At 41.4% G+C, this 18,552-nt stretch overlaps 1 protein-coding gene across 1 annotated transcript in view; it reads right to left on the reverse strand.

Moving 5' to 3' along the window:
- Window positions 1-18,552, reverse strand: part of FBN1 (fibrillin 1) — a 253,488-nt gene that overhangs the window by 47,464 nt on the left and 187,472 nt on the right. The window contains exons 41-48 of the mRNA XM_027096594.1: window positions 17,589-17,711; window positions 16,775-16,933; window positions 13,931-14,002; window positions 10,318-10,443; window positions 7,329-7,451; window positions 3,539-3,664; window positions 1,460-1,576; window positions 514-642 (exon numbers count right to left, since the gene is read on the reverse strand). Coding sequence (XP_026952395.1) covers window positions 514-642; window positions 1,460-1,576; window positions 3,539-3,664; window positions 7,329-7,451; window positions 10,318-10,443; window positions 13,931-14,002; window positions 16,775-16,933; window positions 17,589-17,711 — 975 coding nt within the window. The remainder of the gene's footprint in view (window positions 1-513; window positions 643-1,459; window positions 1,577-3,538; window positions 3,665-7,328; window positions 7,452-10,317; window positions 10,444-13,930; window positions 14,003-16,774; window positions 16,934-17,588; window positions 17,712-18,552) is intronic.

The following is an 18,552-nucleotide window of genomic DNA, read 5'->3' on the forward strand; positions in this document are numbered from 1 at the left end:
AATAAAATCTAAGAAATACATAAATCTAAAGTCCACAAACTCTACCCTGGAGAAAAACTAACAGCCCAGTAAAAATCAGCTTTATTAGCTTTCAGAAGTGTGCAGTGTATTTAACAACCATATTTTATTTGATCTACTTTCCAGGAAAGCATAGCACGTGAAAAGTCAATGGGTATGAAGATCTTTGAGGACACCCAAAGGACTGTATAAGAGCTTACCACAAAGCTCTGTTGAAGAAAAAGAATAAAAGAAAGGGAATTACAGTTGTTTATAGAACAATTTAACAGTTACATTGAACGTTGTAACTGTTTCTGTAATTACAAACACTTAATTTTAAAAGATAAAGGGGAAGAGTGGTATATATACCATACACACATTCAGGCAGGATTAGTGTACTTCTACTCTGATCTTTTTCCTCCAGGCTTCTGAAGGAAGGATTGTGATAGAGACTGCGTGATTCCTGGAGTGGCCTCTGGGATGACCTTTGGAGGGTGTTTCTGAAGCAGCACTCACCCACACAGGTTCTTCCATCTGGAGCCACCTCGTAGCCTTCATTGCACTGACACTGGAAGGACCCCACCGTATTGATGCATTGGCCATTTCTGCAAAGGTTCCCATTTCCAGTTGCGCATTCATCAACATCTGCCAAAAAAATGTCCTTTGATATGTTCCAAAGAAAATATCCTAACCCCATCAATGATCAAAACTTTTAAAGGGAAAAATACTTATACTGAATTTCAGTGGCCTCTGCTGGCGCAGGCAGACTTAAGAAATTCCAACGTGATCTAGTTTATAACAACAGACCTGGCTTTATTCACCTATCAGAACCTAACAAGATGACATAATTCTACTAATTAGAGATTGATCATTTATATTAGGATTTTGTATGAGTTTCACCTTGATCATCCTTCAGATTTCATGTTTAAAGGTTAAAACTGAATTACTAATACACAGTACAGCTGAGGGTACTGTTAAGTATTCTTGTAATCAGAAGTATATAAAAGTAGCCTCTAGCACAATACAAAATTTGGTTCCTTACCCTTGCTTGTGAATAATGTAGCATATTTTATAAGAAGAATTTTAACTTCTTTGAATGGACGCTATAGCGAAACATCTAGACAGGCAGGTCCACACTGCTCCTGAACTACGTAATTTCTATACAAAGGATAGCTTTTGTATGTTTTAAAACATATTCGATTTACTTTGAAATGCATTTAATTTGCAGCATAGTAGACATAAAAATTATAGCTGCTAATGAGTATGTTAATAAAAGTAATAGATGTAGTAGCTATATTTGACACTTAATTAGCACATTGTATTTAACAACTCTTTTTAACCACTTGTCACGCATAAGATGGCATATATTAAAAAAGATTGCCAGCACGCTGGAGATGATGCTCATTACAAAGAACACACATAAAACTGCCTTCCTTTGGTGGCTGACTGTTTGCACACGCACCTATGCAGTCATTGTTGTGGGAAAGGATGAAACCGTGATTGCAGCGGCAGTTGAAGGAACCAATTGTGTTTCGGCAAGTTCCATTCCCACAGGCATCTCTTTCACACTCATTTATGTCTAGCAGGAACAAAGGACATAGAAAAACATGATTATTAACAGAAGAGGAGGGTATATGGTTACCTGCGGTTAAAAGGCATTTTAAGAGTTCACAAAGTGTCGTACGTAGGCTGAGAACTTCTAGATTCGATGTTGGTATTAGTTCCAGCAGCGGCAGCTCCCTGTGAGAAACCAGCAAAAGGCAAGGTTCTAAGCCTTGGGAGAAAATCCTTTCCTTGGTTGGCATGTGAAAGGAGGCAAGCTAAGGACATGAGAACTGGACAAGAACTATTTTATTCTATTTGCTTCTAGAATTCTCCACCCTTGCCACTTTTCTCAAATACTTTCACTTGGAAATGGAAAATTCTGTGCACATCTGGGTCTTGATTCACTGCCACCTTTGGCAAACTTCAGCCTTTAAGATTCTCACTCCAGTTTACCAAAAGGCAGTGAGTCACCTGATATTACCCCAAAATCAGCAACAAAATAAATTAGCTTTCTAACTCACCTGGAATTTTAGACATGTTTCTTTTTCCCAATCCACCCCTAAAAACCCACGACCACTCCCATGAAATGGTGACTTATCTCCCTTCTAATCTATCCCAATGGCATGGCCCCTAATGTGGGTCTCCTCTCTTGCAGTGTATTCTGTCTTTTTATTGGTCTATGACTTTTCACTCTGACTATTTGTAAAGCTGTTTTGGCATCTTATGTGTCTTTGCATCTTGTGACAGCGGCCATCACCTTTCTCATAAAGAGTAGGTGTACATTATATTAAGGAGGAAATAAGAAATTAAAATGAAAAACGTTGATATTGTTGGCTTGTTATATCAACAGGCAGAACGAGGAGGGCAAGGACAAAGAGATGGGGAAGGAGTGGAAGGCAACACCTCAGATTAACAAAATGTAGTGTTTAGAGTTAGGATTTCCTTTCCTTTCAAATTTTGGACATAAAGATAAGTTATCTGTGATCTTAAATCAAGAAGCTATTGCTGAGCCCAGTGTGACTCCACCATGTGTGTCTGTGGTTGACGACTGCACCCAGATGAGTCACCCTGCCAGCAGTCAGAAACTTCTGCCTTGATTCATTTTTAGCCAAGCAAGTGAAGTTCTTTAGCTGGGCAGGTCCTTTGGTAGAGGGTTCTACATAATTCAGATGGAAGAGGGAGAAGGAAAGTTGGGCCGGGCTTCATTAGTATGTAGGGATTATCTCGCCAGTGATGAGCAGGGCCTATTATAATCTTTAACTTAAAGCTTATCTGCTCTGAAGATGACCAGATTTTAGGAGAATGTTCCCTAATGGATAAATCCAATTACAGCCAAAGGCAAGCACTTTAAACATCACCCTATAGATCGTTCTTTTTCCAGCTGTGAAACTGATTGAAGTCCCCAGAAGACTTAATGGATGTTGCTTTAAAGTAGAAACAGAAAGGAGGGAAAGAGAGAAATTGACTGATTACACATTTGAAGTTTATTCTAAATCAACATTCTGATTCAGTACTAAGACCAAGGAAGAGATTTAAAATCTTGAGCTCTTTTCCCCTAGGAAAATGATCTGTAAATTTGTCTTTAAGGATCTGATACAAACTACAGACACGTCTCAAAAAATGCTCATACTCAAACAATCAAAAGCTGCACCCTTTCCAATAAGGCAAACTCACATAAATACTATAAAAGAATAATAGGCTTTTAACATTAATAAATAGTAATTTTTTGTCGTAATATCTTTCTCAATTTATCTCTTAGTCAAAAGTTTTTCTGAACTGACAGCCAAATGATTATCAAGAAAGAGGTTTATGATGTTCAGATTACTAAAGATTAAATACCAAAGGATATTAATGCTACACACGTGCTTCTGTTTTTACTTTATAAATAACAAAACAACTACTGAAAGGTTTAGTGTTAACTTTAAATATATTCAGATACAAATGAATTTTTCGGTAGGTTATGAAGAAAAAAATGAAATGATAGTCACATACTCACCCAAACACATGGTTTGATCAGCGTTTGTTTTAAAACCAGTGTGGCAAAGACAATAAAAGCTTCCAACTGTGTCAATACACTGTCCGTGGCTGCATATATTGGGGATTTCTTGACATTCATTGCGATCTGTAGATAAAAAGTAAGTGAAAACTTAGAAGACAAAATCACATCAAATAACTTACTTCTGGGTATTGCTCTCAGGATTAATCCTAGCTCTAAACTAAGCCAGTAAAACAGATGCTGACATATTTATTTTTGACTCAAAATTGGTTAACACTTACTCTGATTTACTGGGCACATTCAGACCATATTAACAATACACAAGCAATGAAAAACAGGGGCGGTATCCAAAAAAAATCTTCTAAAAGAAGAGAAAACTTAGAAGTAGAATGGGGAAGAAAAATCCAAACTGGTAGGTAATCCATTTGATTCTCTGCCTAAGCAGTATCCTAGACTGTGTAACCGACTGAAGTATTTGTCTAGTCAAGATCTGGTGCCTCAAATCATGGAAGCTTCATGGCTTCCTCTAGAAATTTAAATCAAACAAATCCCATTGCTAAGATAGGTTTTCATGATGGACAGCCTGCATCGTCCCTTGTTCCACTTACACATCATTATTTTGTCTCACTCCTGTAACCTTTTGTTCCATCTGAACCAAGTCTTCCTGTCTACACATGGCTCCTTTCAGCACTTGACGATCCTAATGATGTTTCTTTCTTTTTTATCCATATTCTTTCAAAAGGAAGCCCTCTCATCTTGCTTCTGCCAGTCTTTAGGCTTTAAATTATATTTGTCATCAAGTGAGGCTCTCCCGGAATCTGATTATCTGAGGGGCCAGATTTGTTGCAGGAATCCACAGATGACATAATTACATGCCTACTCATGTCTCTAATTTTCTAAAGCTCTCAAGATTCTACGTTTAGGGAAGATGTAACTCAAAAGGCACTGCGTTATCCTGATTTTCCTGTTGTCACAAAAGAAAGCAAATAGCAGAATACCGCCTTGGGTGTAGATGTTGTAGAGCACCGCAGCACCCTGCTCTCAGCTGAATAATCCAGACTTGCTGTTTGCCTGCCCTATCTGCTGAGAAGACAGCAGCTGGGAACAGGCACTTTTTGCTGCACAGAGCAGCTGTGCCCACGCCAGGAGAGAGTATATTCCCTCCATTTCACGTGCTCAGGCTGCCATTTTTAGAACTACTTCCTTCCAATACGCAAAACATTTAGAGTTGATGAATCACCATATCCTTTAAAAGTCTCAGGTGGGGTTGAGTATATCATGAAGAGGGGACATTGGGATAGAGTAGCTTAGGAGCTACGGCTAGCCTGTGCAGAAATGCTAGTGAACAAATTATGATTGTTCCCATCAGAGAAAACGGATTTAAAATGAGCAACCTTCTCCCTGAGATAGGCAGAGGAAATTGATTTCCATTGCCAAGCTCTGTGGAGGGAGCTGATTTTGAGAAGGGTTGGCCCAAACCTTGGGTAACCTCTGGTAATATGGATCTGGGAGAATGCAAGGACCAGGTCTGTCTTATCTCTGGGACCCACAGAAAATGGAGAGCATTAAGAATCTTATTAGAAAGGGATCCTCAGTTAGGAATTTTCTTTCCTACGTTGCCTATTTCATGATGAGTTTTAAAAAATGAAACATGGATTACTTTGCAGTTCTACTGCTGAAACAGAAAGTTACAATTCTAGAGAACTTAATTGTGAAGTTCACTTTGTATTGAGACCAGAAAACTCGGTTTCTACAAGCACCAAGATTTAAACTCCGAGAAGGTGCTGCCTGAGGTTGAGATAGGAGATTTAAACAGGGTACTGGGGGAAAACACCCACACAGTCAGCAGAAAGAGAGGAGACCATGAGGAAATGGCTGAGAAGAATATGTCTTTAGCTCGGCAATCCATTTCAGAAGGGGGCTGCATTTGTTCTAATGCCACAGCTCCTCAGGTGAGACCAGCATCCTCAGCTTCGATACCTAACTGTTCTCTAAAAATCCCTCAGCAACAATGCGGGTATTATGGCCAGCTGTTGAAATGATGTCCTTATGGATTCAAATAAAAATCTTATTACGATAAGGAAATTTTAGTTCTTTTCATCTTAAACACAGGAAGACAGGAGTATTTTACAATATGTCTGAAAAATGCCATGTATAGGACAGTATTTAAAGACATTTTAAAAGATTTTAAAAGTAAGATGTAAGTGAAGACATTTCCAGAGTGAAGTCTTCAGCCCTAGAGGCTGAATAGCTGCAAAACTCAAATTCAAGTACATTCCCTTTCTTGTGAGGATTTCGATGAATGAGGGAGATGAAGATTTGGCTACAGACAACACTCCTTCACAGTACTTATCGCTGGTTAACGCCAGCGATAAGTTATGTTAAGTTATGTTAATATTCTACAAGAAAACATGACAGGGCTTAAGCCCCAGCAGGCCCTGGTTGGACGTCTTGTCTTGATGTATAAAATAGTTCTTCCCTCATCTTGCCTGAGCATGAAATGGTGTGAAATGACATGTTCTGTATTATCAGCAATTCCTTATTTTGATTGGAATTATTTCGCTCAGTTTCAAATAAATATAAATTACAAGCAAAATGCAGGGAAGTGGTATGAATGCCAAGTTTCATGAGAGCATTGTGACTCATATCAGAGACGTCCTCACTTTTCCTGTCCTGTTTTGTTTTTTTTTTTTTCAGTACGTGGATAACAACTGCTCTGCTGACAAAATGCTAAATACTTGCACATGTTCCTTTAAACCCCCAAAAAACAAGTCTTGATTCTCAAAATGAGTTTTTGTTCTGGTATTACACCCTCTTCCCACCAAAGTCTCATAAAACAATGCAAAATACCCTACGGAAAGCAGCGCACTTCCCACCACTTAATCACTGGTGGGCAAGGAGACCCAAGGAAAATCTGACCACGTTCCTTGGTGTTGTTTCATTCACAAATGCATAAAATATCCAGGAAATTCCTTGTGAAATGAGCCAGAAGCAAAATAACACATTCTTCCTGACCTTCTTGCTGAATATACAGTGATTTATAATTACTGAAAAACTCAGATGAAAATCATTCTGAGGTATTACTTTCCTTCTGGGCTGAAACACCAGTGTTTTTATTTTGATACCACTGGCTACAAGATACCATCAGACACCTAATAATTTTACCATCGATTTAAGTTGGTAACACGCTCATCCTTCTTATTTCTACCACATCCCTGACAAACGGGAACAACAAAAAAATTTAACCTCTGGCGGGTAGTTTCTCATTTTACTGTAGGTGACATAGCAAATAAAAGGCTTTCAACGTTTGCTGCCCGCAGCTGTGTAAGCTGTTTAGGAGAAAAAGTGATACTGTTGGTTCTTTTTCCTTAGTTTGTGCAGTTTAATCTGGCCCAGCTCAGGGGAGCTTTGCCATCTAGACTTGGGGTATGTGGCCAGAATGGTGACAACCTCACCCACTCCAAGGGGATTATGTGAAAGGACAAAAAAGTATTTGGTCCTGAATACCAGTTAGGGAGTGTGTGTGCGTGCGTGTGTGTGTGTGTGTGCATTTGTGGGAGTGGGTGTTTGCAGCAGGGCAGCAGAGAGGCAAATTTGGAAACGTCACACCTCCAAAGGGAGAAAAAAGCTAAGTGTGAAGACATTTCAACAGTTTTCCCTTTTCCCAGTTTAGTTACTACAACTCAGAAGTCATGTATTCTTCAACCTAACCATCTCAAAGAAATCCAGGTATCTGCAGCTCAATGGGGCTGGCCCGTCGGGTGGGCGCTGGGCGGTGGGGACTACTTGCCATTGCACTGCCCCGTGGAGGTGAAGCGGTAGCCGGGCTTGCAGTCGCAGCGGTAGCTGCCCGCAGTGTTGATGCATTCCGCGTTGCGCTGGCACACCGGGCCGTTCTGACACTCGTCGATATCTACAAGCAGGAGAGAACTGAATTACGGGGAGGGCAGAATCTGGTGTCAAGTGGATGAAGCCTCTCACACAACATGGATTTATATTTTCTTGTTTTGATCGGTTCTACTGAACAAACCATGGAAGATGGAAATTTTGTTTTCTAATTTTTCTGTTTTACAAATATTTTTCAGAAATGCAAATACTTGATTTATCACCACATACGGGTTCTAACGCTGCTAATGTCTAGAAAAAGTTGTGAAACTCAGCTTCGAGGGCCAGGACTTGATACGGGTATAGACCAAGATCCTAGGAAATCTTGTATTTGCTCAAAGCCTGGGGGTTTTAGGATTCATTTGGGTTGCTTTTGTCTGGAAGGTTGTGAGGTCTGCAGAGCAGAGCATCTCAAACCTGAATGCGCGTATGAATCACTTAGGATTTTTTTGAAAGGCGTATCTGATTCAGCGTGTCTGGGGAGAGGCTTGAGATTCTGTGCTTCCATTAAGCTCCCAAGTGATGCTGGTACTCCTGGTCTACAGACAGTGCTTTGAACTGCAGGGCTGCACAGGCTCTTGCTTAAATTTCTGCCACATGGCAGTCAAGTCAAGGAGACTTAACATGAGAGATTGCACATAAAACCACTGAAAAGAACCAAACGCTTGCTATCAAAGGAAAGAATAAAATGGATATTGTGTGCTCCGGGGCTTTGACTGTGCTCAGGGAGTTGTTTGTCTATCTTTTAAAAAATTTAACAGCTACCTAATACGGTTCAAATTCGTGGCACTGCAAAAGTTACTGCACAGTCCAGGCTATAGCGTGGGGCAAAATACATATTCCCTTCCCCTGCTCTTATGAGACATTCTAATTCAGTCTAAATCCAGTAAAGGGAATAGCCTGGAACACAGGTGGGAGTCAGCTCAGCACCAGTACCGGGGTTGCATGCAGAAGTCGGCTCAGCCAGAGAAGTTCCCACAAGGGGGCGGCAAATACATCAACCAAGGCCTCCTAGGTGTGTGCTTCTGTGGTGGGAAAACCTCAGTGCTATTGGCAGTCAGTGGGAGTTTCCGTCTCATACGGGGTGTGCCTCTCTGTACGACAGATACAGAAGCAGAATACGCCTACCTTGGGTTACAGTGGACCCAGGACCCAGCAGCACCTCACCACCGGGCCTGCCCTGCTCTTAATTAAGGGTGTGCAGAAACACAGAGGGTACCTTGCGTAGCTGAAGCCAGTGGGCGTCACGGACAAGCATTTCTGTAATGCATCAGATGCCTAACATCTGATTCTATACATACTTGGGGAGGGCAGACGCACGGATGCTCCCTAAATCACTTCTGGAATCCATCCCAATTTCAGTCTGGCTGAGGCATGTACTAAGTCAACCTTCCTTTTCTGATTCTGCGAGCTAAGAGTGTGCTGGGAAGCAGCGGACCCTGGATTAAACATTCACCCTGAAGATGGATATCCTACGGAACGGAAACCAAAAGTTGGAGTGCTTTGTAATCTCCACATCCACTGAATGCTACCCTGACAGCAAAGTGCCTTACGCTGGTGCAGCTGTAGGTTTTCAGTCTCATGTGTGTAGCAAGGTCTAGGCTGACGTGGTGGTCCTGGATGGCCTTACCTCTGGTTTCTGGCCAACGGCTGCTGCTTCAGCAGATATAAGTGCCAAAGAGGCACCTGGGTCAAGTAACCAGCTCTGAATGGAAGAGAAGGGGAGATGCCACAGAAGGCGGCGGACATCCTCACACATGTACGACAGGTGTCATACGGTGGCTATGAGCAGGCAGCCACCTCTCGCACTATAAGGTCACCTGCTGTGGGCTTTCTTCTCCATTCCCACATCATGCCTCCTCCCCACACCTGATCCTTGATGACCTGAAGCCCAGGGCCCGAACCAAAGCCCGAAATGACTATCTCCTTAGGAAGGTTAGGAATGGCTGTCACCCCGTTCCCACTCCCCCGCAGAGCAGGCAGAGGAAGGGACGTGGGCCAACTTGGCCACAGGAACAGAAAGCCTGGTGAGGAGAATTTAACAAGCATGCGCTTGGGGCTGTAACTTGACTCATGGTCTATAAGTTGTCCCCAGTTTAGGAGAAAAAGATCTTTAAATATTAAAATGTTGACCTATGTGCTCTAATACATGCTCTAACATGAACAAAAACTCTGCTAGAGACTCCAAGTTTAAGTATTAAATAGAAAATTATTCTAGCTGTCCTAGGGCCCATGGTATATTTAATAACCAGTAACGTCCCTTTTATTAAAATGTAAAAGAACACTATCTTCCCCAGATGTTGGAAAAATATGAAGTGCGGTAAGGAATGCGCAGAATCACAGCACAAACACATGGCAAGCGGAGGTAATTTGAAAATGAAAAAAGTACCATTTGCACTCATGCCAACATTCTTCATATAAAATCGAATTTGCTGTTCTTGCCATTTGGGATTCTCTCATGCATTTGAAATATTTGCATTAACCTTGTTTTCACTTGGGAGGAGCAAAGGCTCCGTTTGGAAGAGAACACTGATTTTGAGGTTCAGCTCAAGACGACTGCCCACCACTCATGCTCACTTTCAAGCAATGTGAAACAACAGCCATCTATTGGACACACCCGGGATCTCAAGGCTTTTCCGTATCAGCTGGGAAATCTAATACATTGTGTGTGGGGGGAGAGAGGGCTGGGGAATGGACATCCTGCTTTTCCCGCTGCGTGTTAGGGAATTTTTACATGAAATGTCTGTCGATCCACATGTTGCCCTTCAGTACTGCTAGAGTTAGATGGATTTCTGAAATTCCAATGTTGTGAACTTGGCCACATGTGTGTGTGTGGGTATGCAGCTCATCGGTTGGCTCATTTCTGGGTGTGACACGGCGACAGCCTCTCTTACCTTCACAAACCAGCAACTTGTCATTATAGAAGAAGCCCACTGGACATTCACATCGGAAGCTGCCAACCATGTTGATACACACGCCATTTTCACAGACCCCTGGGATCTCCCGACATTCATCGATATCTAGAAACAGAGCAGGTACGTATGAGTGACGGAACGGCACGTGGTCCCTCTGCAGGGTAAACTGGAATGGAAGGTCAGCTGCTTCTAATTCATTCTATGTAAGGTCTAAAGCCAAAGAAGAGAAAGTGCGCGTGTATGTGTGTGTATGTGCTTGTGTGTGTGCATGTGTGCTGGGGTGGTGATGGAAGCGGGGACGTCAGTGAAGAGCAAACTGAGATAACTGGACTGCTTGTCAGACGCTCATGCGTCTGTCTGACTGACTATCTGTTTTTCTGGTTTTGTTTTATAACATCGGCTTTGTCCAGGCAGGAGCCATCTTTGTACCCACTGGGCCCTGTGCACCAGATGAGCAGAATAAAAGTGACTGCCAAGAGAAAGTGGTCTCTCTACCCCAAGTGTGTGGTGGTGTTCGTCTAGAACGGGAGAGGAGAGCTGGTGAGGAACAGAGGAGGAGCCCATGGTCACGGCCAGCTCTGATCTTCCAAATTCCACCTCAACACCCCCTTTCTCCTTCACATGGCTTTTGAATGGAGGTAAGTCAGGTCTGGGGATGTAAGCTGGGCCTGAGCTGACCATGGAGAGAGAGCAGGCACCAGGGAAGGACTGTCACAGTAGACTGTGGCTTCCCAGGCCCAGGCACCGGGGCTGGCTTCTACGCTACAGTGTTGCCGGCCCCTGGTACATGGTCTGACGAATGTTAAGTGCCAACTAAAATGTATTCAATTAAGAACCAGTACCTGGAAGTGGGGTTGGTGAGCATTAAAACAGGACCAAAGTAGGAGTGAGAGCAGAGCCAGGACCCAGGCTGCTAAAGCCGGCTGGCCAGCTGGTGAGGGAGCCACGTGGGCAAGTCTGGTCTCCTCACCAGCCTGGTGGGTCCACTCGCTGTTTGACCTGCTCTGAACTCCTGACCATTCAGTGTCCTCTAGGATAATAACGGTAACAGTGACAGTAACAGTAGTGTCTCCCTTGCTGTATGCCTGGTATACTTCTCAAGCATTTAACCTGAATTTAGTTACCAAATCATCAGGGCCACCCTATGAGATGGTCTCTAGGTCCTCTGACCATCATCATGATGCAGATGATGGAACTAAGGAAGTCAGAGCATGGAACTTGCCAAAGACTGTACAGCCAACAGGAGGCAGAGTTGGGATTCGATACCAGGAATCCGCTAACAGGCTGTCCTGTCACCCGTATGCTTTTCCACAGTCAAACAATCTTCTCAAAACCATTAGCGAAGTGCTTGTTATCCCAGAGGGCCCCTCTACCAGCCCTCTGGCAGAGTTTCACAAAACACTTCAGAAGCAGGGAGGGAATGTAAAGCTTTGGTCTTTCCAATCCATTAGGTTTTTGTTATTGTTGTTGAGATACTTTCCTTTACATATCATAGTCCGGAGCCTCTGCAAGATACTTTGTTTGCATAAGTTGTAAGAAGATGGCTATAGACTTAAGTGGAACTCACAAGAGCTTTCAGAAGAATCACACCCTAAAGCCAATCTGTTTTAAAGGAGAAATTCGACAGGACATGGATTTATGTTGGACCTTTTTCTAAAGGGCCTGACTTTGTTTGAAGACAAATTGATCTCTTTAATGGAAAAAAAAACAGCTTAGAATATCAAAGGGTATATTTCCATTTTGAATACAACAAGTCATTATGTTTTAGATTTTTCACACATTTGTCATTCATGTTCTTAAAAAGTTAGGCAAAGATATATCACAGCTATGCACTATCAGCAAAAAGAAAAAAAAATTCAGACATTCTTGAACTACGTACGGGTTAAAACATGAAATGTTATGTTCACATTCATTTGTTTTAAATATAAGAGATGTATTTTCAAGTTTAACAATAACAGGCTGGGTCAAATTTCTAGCCATTGTTAGGCATAAAAGAGCAAAAGCATATATTAAAAATTATATTTTCTTTTCCTGTCTGGATTCCATTTGAACTTCAACTTGGAAAAGTTTACGTTTAAAGACAAGATTAATAAACTTGCTATAGTTTTAACCCCACACGAATGGGTTCTATATGCCAACAATCTTCAGACCTTTCAGAAGAAGAGTATAAAGCTTAAATAAAACAAAGTTTCTCAGTCATCTAAATATTTTGTCATGCTGGAATTTGCTAACAATAAGTATACTGCTAACTATCACATTTCCAGTTTTCAAGAGCTAGAGGCAAAGCAAGCTGTGAGTCAGGACTGGATTCTGGTCTCAGCTCTGTTATTAATTAGCCAGGTGACCTCAGCTGAGTCCCCTCCCCTGTCTAGGCCTCTGTCCCCTCAACTGTAAGGCAAGGCCTAGCTGATGTGGACTAGATGATGTCTGAAGCCTTTCCAGTTTTATTAGTGGACGATGTTAATGCTGTTTTGAGTCTCTGCCTGCTACCAACATTAGAAGGTAGGCCTTGCTGGGGTACACGCCCGGTCCATCCACGGAGAACGATGGATTCTACTATTAAAGACCACTTATCCTCAGATCAGAGATTCTAAGGAGATGAAAAGATCTGTTTTGGGAAGGGGAAAAACAAAGCAGCTAGAGCCGGGCGTTTCAGGCCAATGCCATTTAACAGGTTTTCTTTCCAAATCATGACGTTTCTTTAGACGTTGACTATGGAGCCATATGTATTTGGCACTAAGAGAGCCAGGCTGATTGCTGGACCAGACCCTTGTTTTCTTAAACAAGGTCATTGGAAAGGCTGATGTGGATTTCAGTTTACTTATTAGGAATAAGGTGGAACAGACAAAGTGGTGATGTTTGCTACTGGACACAACTGCTCAGAGTTAAGAGGGGCATCTAAGGACCCACAGAAATCACACTGGGGAAAGACTGAGGATGCAATAGCTTTCCATCTACTTTTACGTTATTTGGCTTTAAACCACAAAGGCATCACTTCCATTGGCTGAACGCTGTGCGTTACTTCTGAATCTTGCGTAAGCTTCACTAGCACTGCAGTGGTCTCTGCTCCAGTTACCAGACAGGGCCTCAGATGGGAAAGATTTTTTTTTTTTTTTTTTAACTTCACATCTAAAAATCCCAAAGCAGATAACCTGAGGAGATTCTATGTGAGATAAAATTGATCCACCTACACATAAGTATTGGTTTGAACAGTCGTATTAAACTCAGGTCTTAGTCAGATGGAAGGATTGGGAATTGTAGTCAAATCAAACGTCAACTGGCCCTACTCCCAGAATATCTCTTTGTTGATGCCTAGGGTTGGTTTAACTAAGCTTGATTGTAATTCTGTGAAAAGCTTTCCAGTCCCCTTAATCATGACCGACAAATGCTGCTGCCAATTAGGTGGAGCTACACAGGGTGTCTGTACTGTTTGTTTCAAACTAAGAATCAGAGTTTCAATAAAGCTAAATGGCACTGTTTAATTTGTTCCTTCTAAGGAAAAAAAAGCAAACTGAGAAAATAACAATGTGTACTTCCTTTTCTTAACACAAAGGCAGAGACAAAAAGTTCCAACAAAGGCATCATAACTCACCAACAGGTAAACCAGTGTAAATGTCGATGACGAAGCCTGGCCTTTGACTTCCACAGAGCGTAGCAAATTCATCTGCAGTGATTGAACGAAGGTGGGGTGAGCGGGGTGGGAATAGGGGTCAGCAGAGAGCAATAATTAGGCTGAACAAAATTACTTTGTATACATTCTTGAAAGGTATTTACCTGTATTTTGAAAAATTTAAAATAAAAAATTAATCTGAAAATTCCTACAGATGGTGTAAACTTCTCCTTAAGACAGGCACTGAAGGAAAAGTGACCTCATGTTGATGTAATAGTGAGGCAGAAGCAGAGGTCTCTATATCATATGCCACTCATTTGTATGATCCTGCCTGTAGGAATCTGGGTTTCTATAAGGATGTTGTTCAGCTCTGAACCCAGGGACTGGCATGAGTGCCTCTTTCCACTCTGCATTAAGGGATCTAGGATTTAATGAATGTACACAAAAGCCATTTCCTCGACAGACTGGGGGAGACCATGGCAAATCTAGCTAAGTTCTTGATAGGAGGTCTATTAATGACTAATTCACGTCAAACAACCAACTTACCTCATTACTTCAAGTTTTGGAGCTGGATTTCTTTTGATGCAGCTCTCTTGTTCTCTCTCACTCCCTCCCCCTGACCCTTTATCTTTCTCTCCTTCACCTGAATTCATCAAAGTTGATAATAAAGGATGCACTAAATGTCATCTGTGGTCCCTTGTAACTCTGCGATTCTGTAATTGCAGATCATGAGTGTACCCAGTATAGCATGGTATCAATTTAAGCTCAAGAAGGCCACTGCCTTATGGGTCAAACCTACTGAAAATTAGTAAAAGGTTTCCAAAAGTATTTTAATCAAAATGTAACATGTTCTTTTCATAGTGCTTTTATTTCCTTATAAAAAAAAGGAGTTAGGGTCCACTTCCAACAAGTGTCACGCCAGCTCCACTGACCATCCGGACAAATTTCAGGGACTCCTAAACTGTGTGCAGACTGCATAGCTAATGAACGGCCATGCCTGGATTTGGCCAGTATTCAACATGAAGACGAAACCTTGCATGTTATATTAAGAGTATGCAGATTCTTAAAACCCAGACAGATATTTCTGAAAGTAAATGATAGTCTTTATCAGAGATCTCCAAAGTGGTCTGCAGGGGAATGTACAATGAACCATCAATGTAAAAAAGAAAATACTAGGATGTCTAGCTTTGTAAAATCCAATTTTAAAATTAATTTTGTGTGTATTTTATAATAGAACAGTTTGTGAAAATAATCAATGCATCTCTCAATAGAATTGAAAACAAATATATAGAGACATATACACATTTACTTGTAAATACACACAGCAGGTGCGTGTAACCTCCAGGTTTTTTAACGATAGGTATGTACGATCAAAAGACTTGAAGGCCACTGGTCAAGATCAGGGGTCAGCAAATTTTTTCTTAGAGGGCGAAGAAGTAAATATTTTAGGTTTTGCAAGCCGTGCAGTCTCTGTTAAAAGTACTCAACTATTTCACGAAAGCAACCATAGATAATATGGAAATAAATTAGTGGGGCTGAATTCTAGTAAAATTTTATTTACTAAAATTTGAAGTTCATAACATTTTCAGGTCATGACATATCATTCCTTTGACTTTTTTTCCAACCATTTAAAAATGTCAAAATTATTTTTAGCTTGTGGGCCATACAAAAATAGGAGGAGGGCTGGATCTGGCCTGTATGGGCTCGTTTGCCAACCCCTGGTCTAACAACATCTTGCAGAGTGGGGACAACTCGTAATTCTAAGTAATGGTTATTACACTATTTCCAGAGTAAACAATGGATGAAATGGTATATTTTACTAAAAAAGAATCTTCTGTTTTATGCACTGTCAGGTAGCACCAGACAATAGGTTTAGGATTTTACTTATCGCTGTGGGGGATGGAGTAGGTACCACACAATTCTCAGATCAATACTCTGCATGGTAGTTCATTCAATCTAAATCACAAAGATAATCTAGATCGTCATTAGTAAATGATGTCATCACGATATATAGGACATACATCATCTACCGTATAAGAACACTGCACCGAAGTTTTTGCTTCATTTACTGCTAAGATGTAAATTAGACTTTTTTTTCCAAACAGGTAACATTATTTGGATTTTTCTGTATGAGGATATAAGAAGAAATTTCTCTAAGATCTCAATATCAAGGAGTTGATCTTTTCTGCTTTTCTTTAGTGTTGATTTTGCTTTGTGGTCATTGAGACTCTTAGAGTCGATCACATCTCTCTCTATATGAGCTGCTAGAAGGTTTAGAGCCCAAGTTATTGCTCGTTGCTGGCAAGTGTGTAGGAATTCCCAGCTTGGATCTTGTGTATTACCCTTGTTCCTTGCTCTGGGTTTCTTACCCTTGCTTTCCATTTGCATTAGGCCTTCTTATTTTACATTTGCATCTTTGTGGGCCACCTTGAATTCTTTCTGGAACAAGATTAGTTATAAATAAGTAAAATTGATAGGACTATGGTTTACTTATTTGTCATACTGCTTTGCCCAATGTTTCCAGACTTTTAGTTATATGGCAGACTCCATAACAATGGTAACAATGTTTATATTTTTGTGATATACTGAGTCTATGCGTCTGGTGAATGAACCTGGGTATAAATTAGAAAGCATATTCTGTGACTCAGTTTTCACCTGCAAGTACTAAGATCAACTGTGACTTTAACTATTTGCCCTTGTGAGCTAATCTTTTCTTATGAAGATCAACAATGCACCCTTTTCTTCCCTTGCTGAGATTCATTTCCCCAACAATTTGTGGGTAATGTACCGAGCTATCTTTCTGGTAACGGTGAAACTAAAACTCACCTGTGCTTGGGATGGGACACTGTTCACAGGGCTTATTCCAGGCCCGGCCAATGTTGTAGGAACAACAGCACATCTTCTTGGTCATATTGAACAACAGTTCTCCGTCGCAGGTCTGGTTGTCAGCGTAATAGTTCCTGTAGCACAAGCTTCTCCTCATATCTAGAAGAAAGGAGGAAGTTAAGGGACCGGCGATGCCATGGGGAAATCACGACAGGGAGATTCTAAGGGGATACTTAAGGAGTGAATCTCTTTTGAAGTGTATTGTAACTTGACTCCAATCAGGGCAGGAAAAGCCTGCTCTCACACAGCTCTCCGTCGTCCTATGCTGCTACAAGAAAAAGGACTTTGAGAAATATATTCCCTGTTGTTTTGTGCCACAGAACTTAGTCATTATGTAGCTGCGGTGTTAATAAACTTTACGTGACTCTCCACCCAGTCTCCTGGTAACAATTCTCCACTGCTATCTGGCAGTGATTTTCTCATTTCCGACTCATGATGTTTTAATACTGTAGGTCAGTGCTGTAAATATAGTTGTATAAAGATACACCCAAAGTCAAACAAAAGAAGTACTATTAAACCTTTGTTTGGGATTTTCCAACATTACATTTTAAAGAAAACTCCCAACCACCCACACGAGGTGGTGAGAAAAGGCCCAGCTTATGCTTTACAGGAGAGGAGGCTCTCTCAGTGAAAGGGTGGCAGTACTCGCTCTTACGAGTAACGTAATGCTGAGGACTAACTGCTGGCTCGGAAGCTCTTTTTCTCTTTGCAGATGAGGACCAAACATGCACTATAAAGAAAAGCTAGGACTTACCCATGCAATTATTCCCCCCATTCACTTGCATGTAGTCTGGAGGGCAAATACAGGTGTAGTTGCCCACGGTGTTATAACACGTCCCTGGACCACAGATTCCGGGAGTTTCACATTCATTCACATCTATAATCCAAAGAGAAAGTGGTATGTGAATACGGAAGTTTCACTCTTTGGAATGGTCTGGTACTCAGGGTCAATATAAATGTTGATGGTCTTGGAGAAAATCCACAGGGCACTTTGCAACCTGGGTAAGGAACATGGATGTTTCATTCATCAGTGTCCTTCGTCTGTGCTAATGTGTGCATTTTCAGGAGAGGAGTTTTAGAAAAGGAAATTTTACCTTCTGATATGAGTTCTTAATAAACGAGTCCAAAACATCCTCAAACACGTGCAGTGATGGTAATGTGGAGAAATTATCATTCTCAAGTATCCTTCAGGAAGATAGCTAGGTACTTCATATGTTCACAAAATCTCAGGAAGGATATGATATATCCTGAAGCCATCAAAAACTGGCTTCATGAATCTGCACTGGTAAGACAGCACAGAAGTAGGTATATCACGCCTCCTTCCCCATTTTCAAACACAGGGGCTGATTCTAATTTTTGTTAACTCCATGGGTCTTAAGATGTGTCATGTGTATTGTGATGCTTGACTGATACTCAACAAGGTTGTCACTGCCGAGATCACCTAATAAGCCTTTTGGAGAAGCAGAGGAATATTTCCCCTCCAGGACACAAAGAGGTCTTCTCCTCCCAAATCCGTTGTGTGACTCCTGTATATAGATGAAAACCATTTCCCCACGCGGGTCAGTGGTCCACGTGCTCTGAAAGCTAACAGTGGTCGATAGTCTCCACCTTCCCAGTAACACAGGATGAACAGGAGTCATCACTTGCATCATAAAACCAAAGGGGCTGCCTCCAAAGAGAAGCTCATTTAAATGCTTAGTACAAATGAGAAGTGGTAA

This window comes from Aethalodelphis obliquidens, unplaced genomic scaffold, assembly GCF_003676395.1.
Source record: "Aethalodelphis obliquidens isolate GAN/ISIS:26980383/991018 unplaced genomic scaffold, ASM367639v1 scaffold105, whole genome shotgun sequence".
In the NCBI taxonomy this organism is placed as follows: Eukaryota; Metazoa; Chordata; class Mammalia; order Artiodactyla; family Delphinidae; genus Aethalodelphis; species Aethalodelphis obliquidens.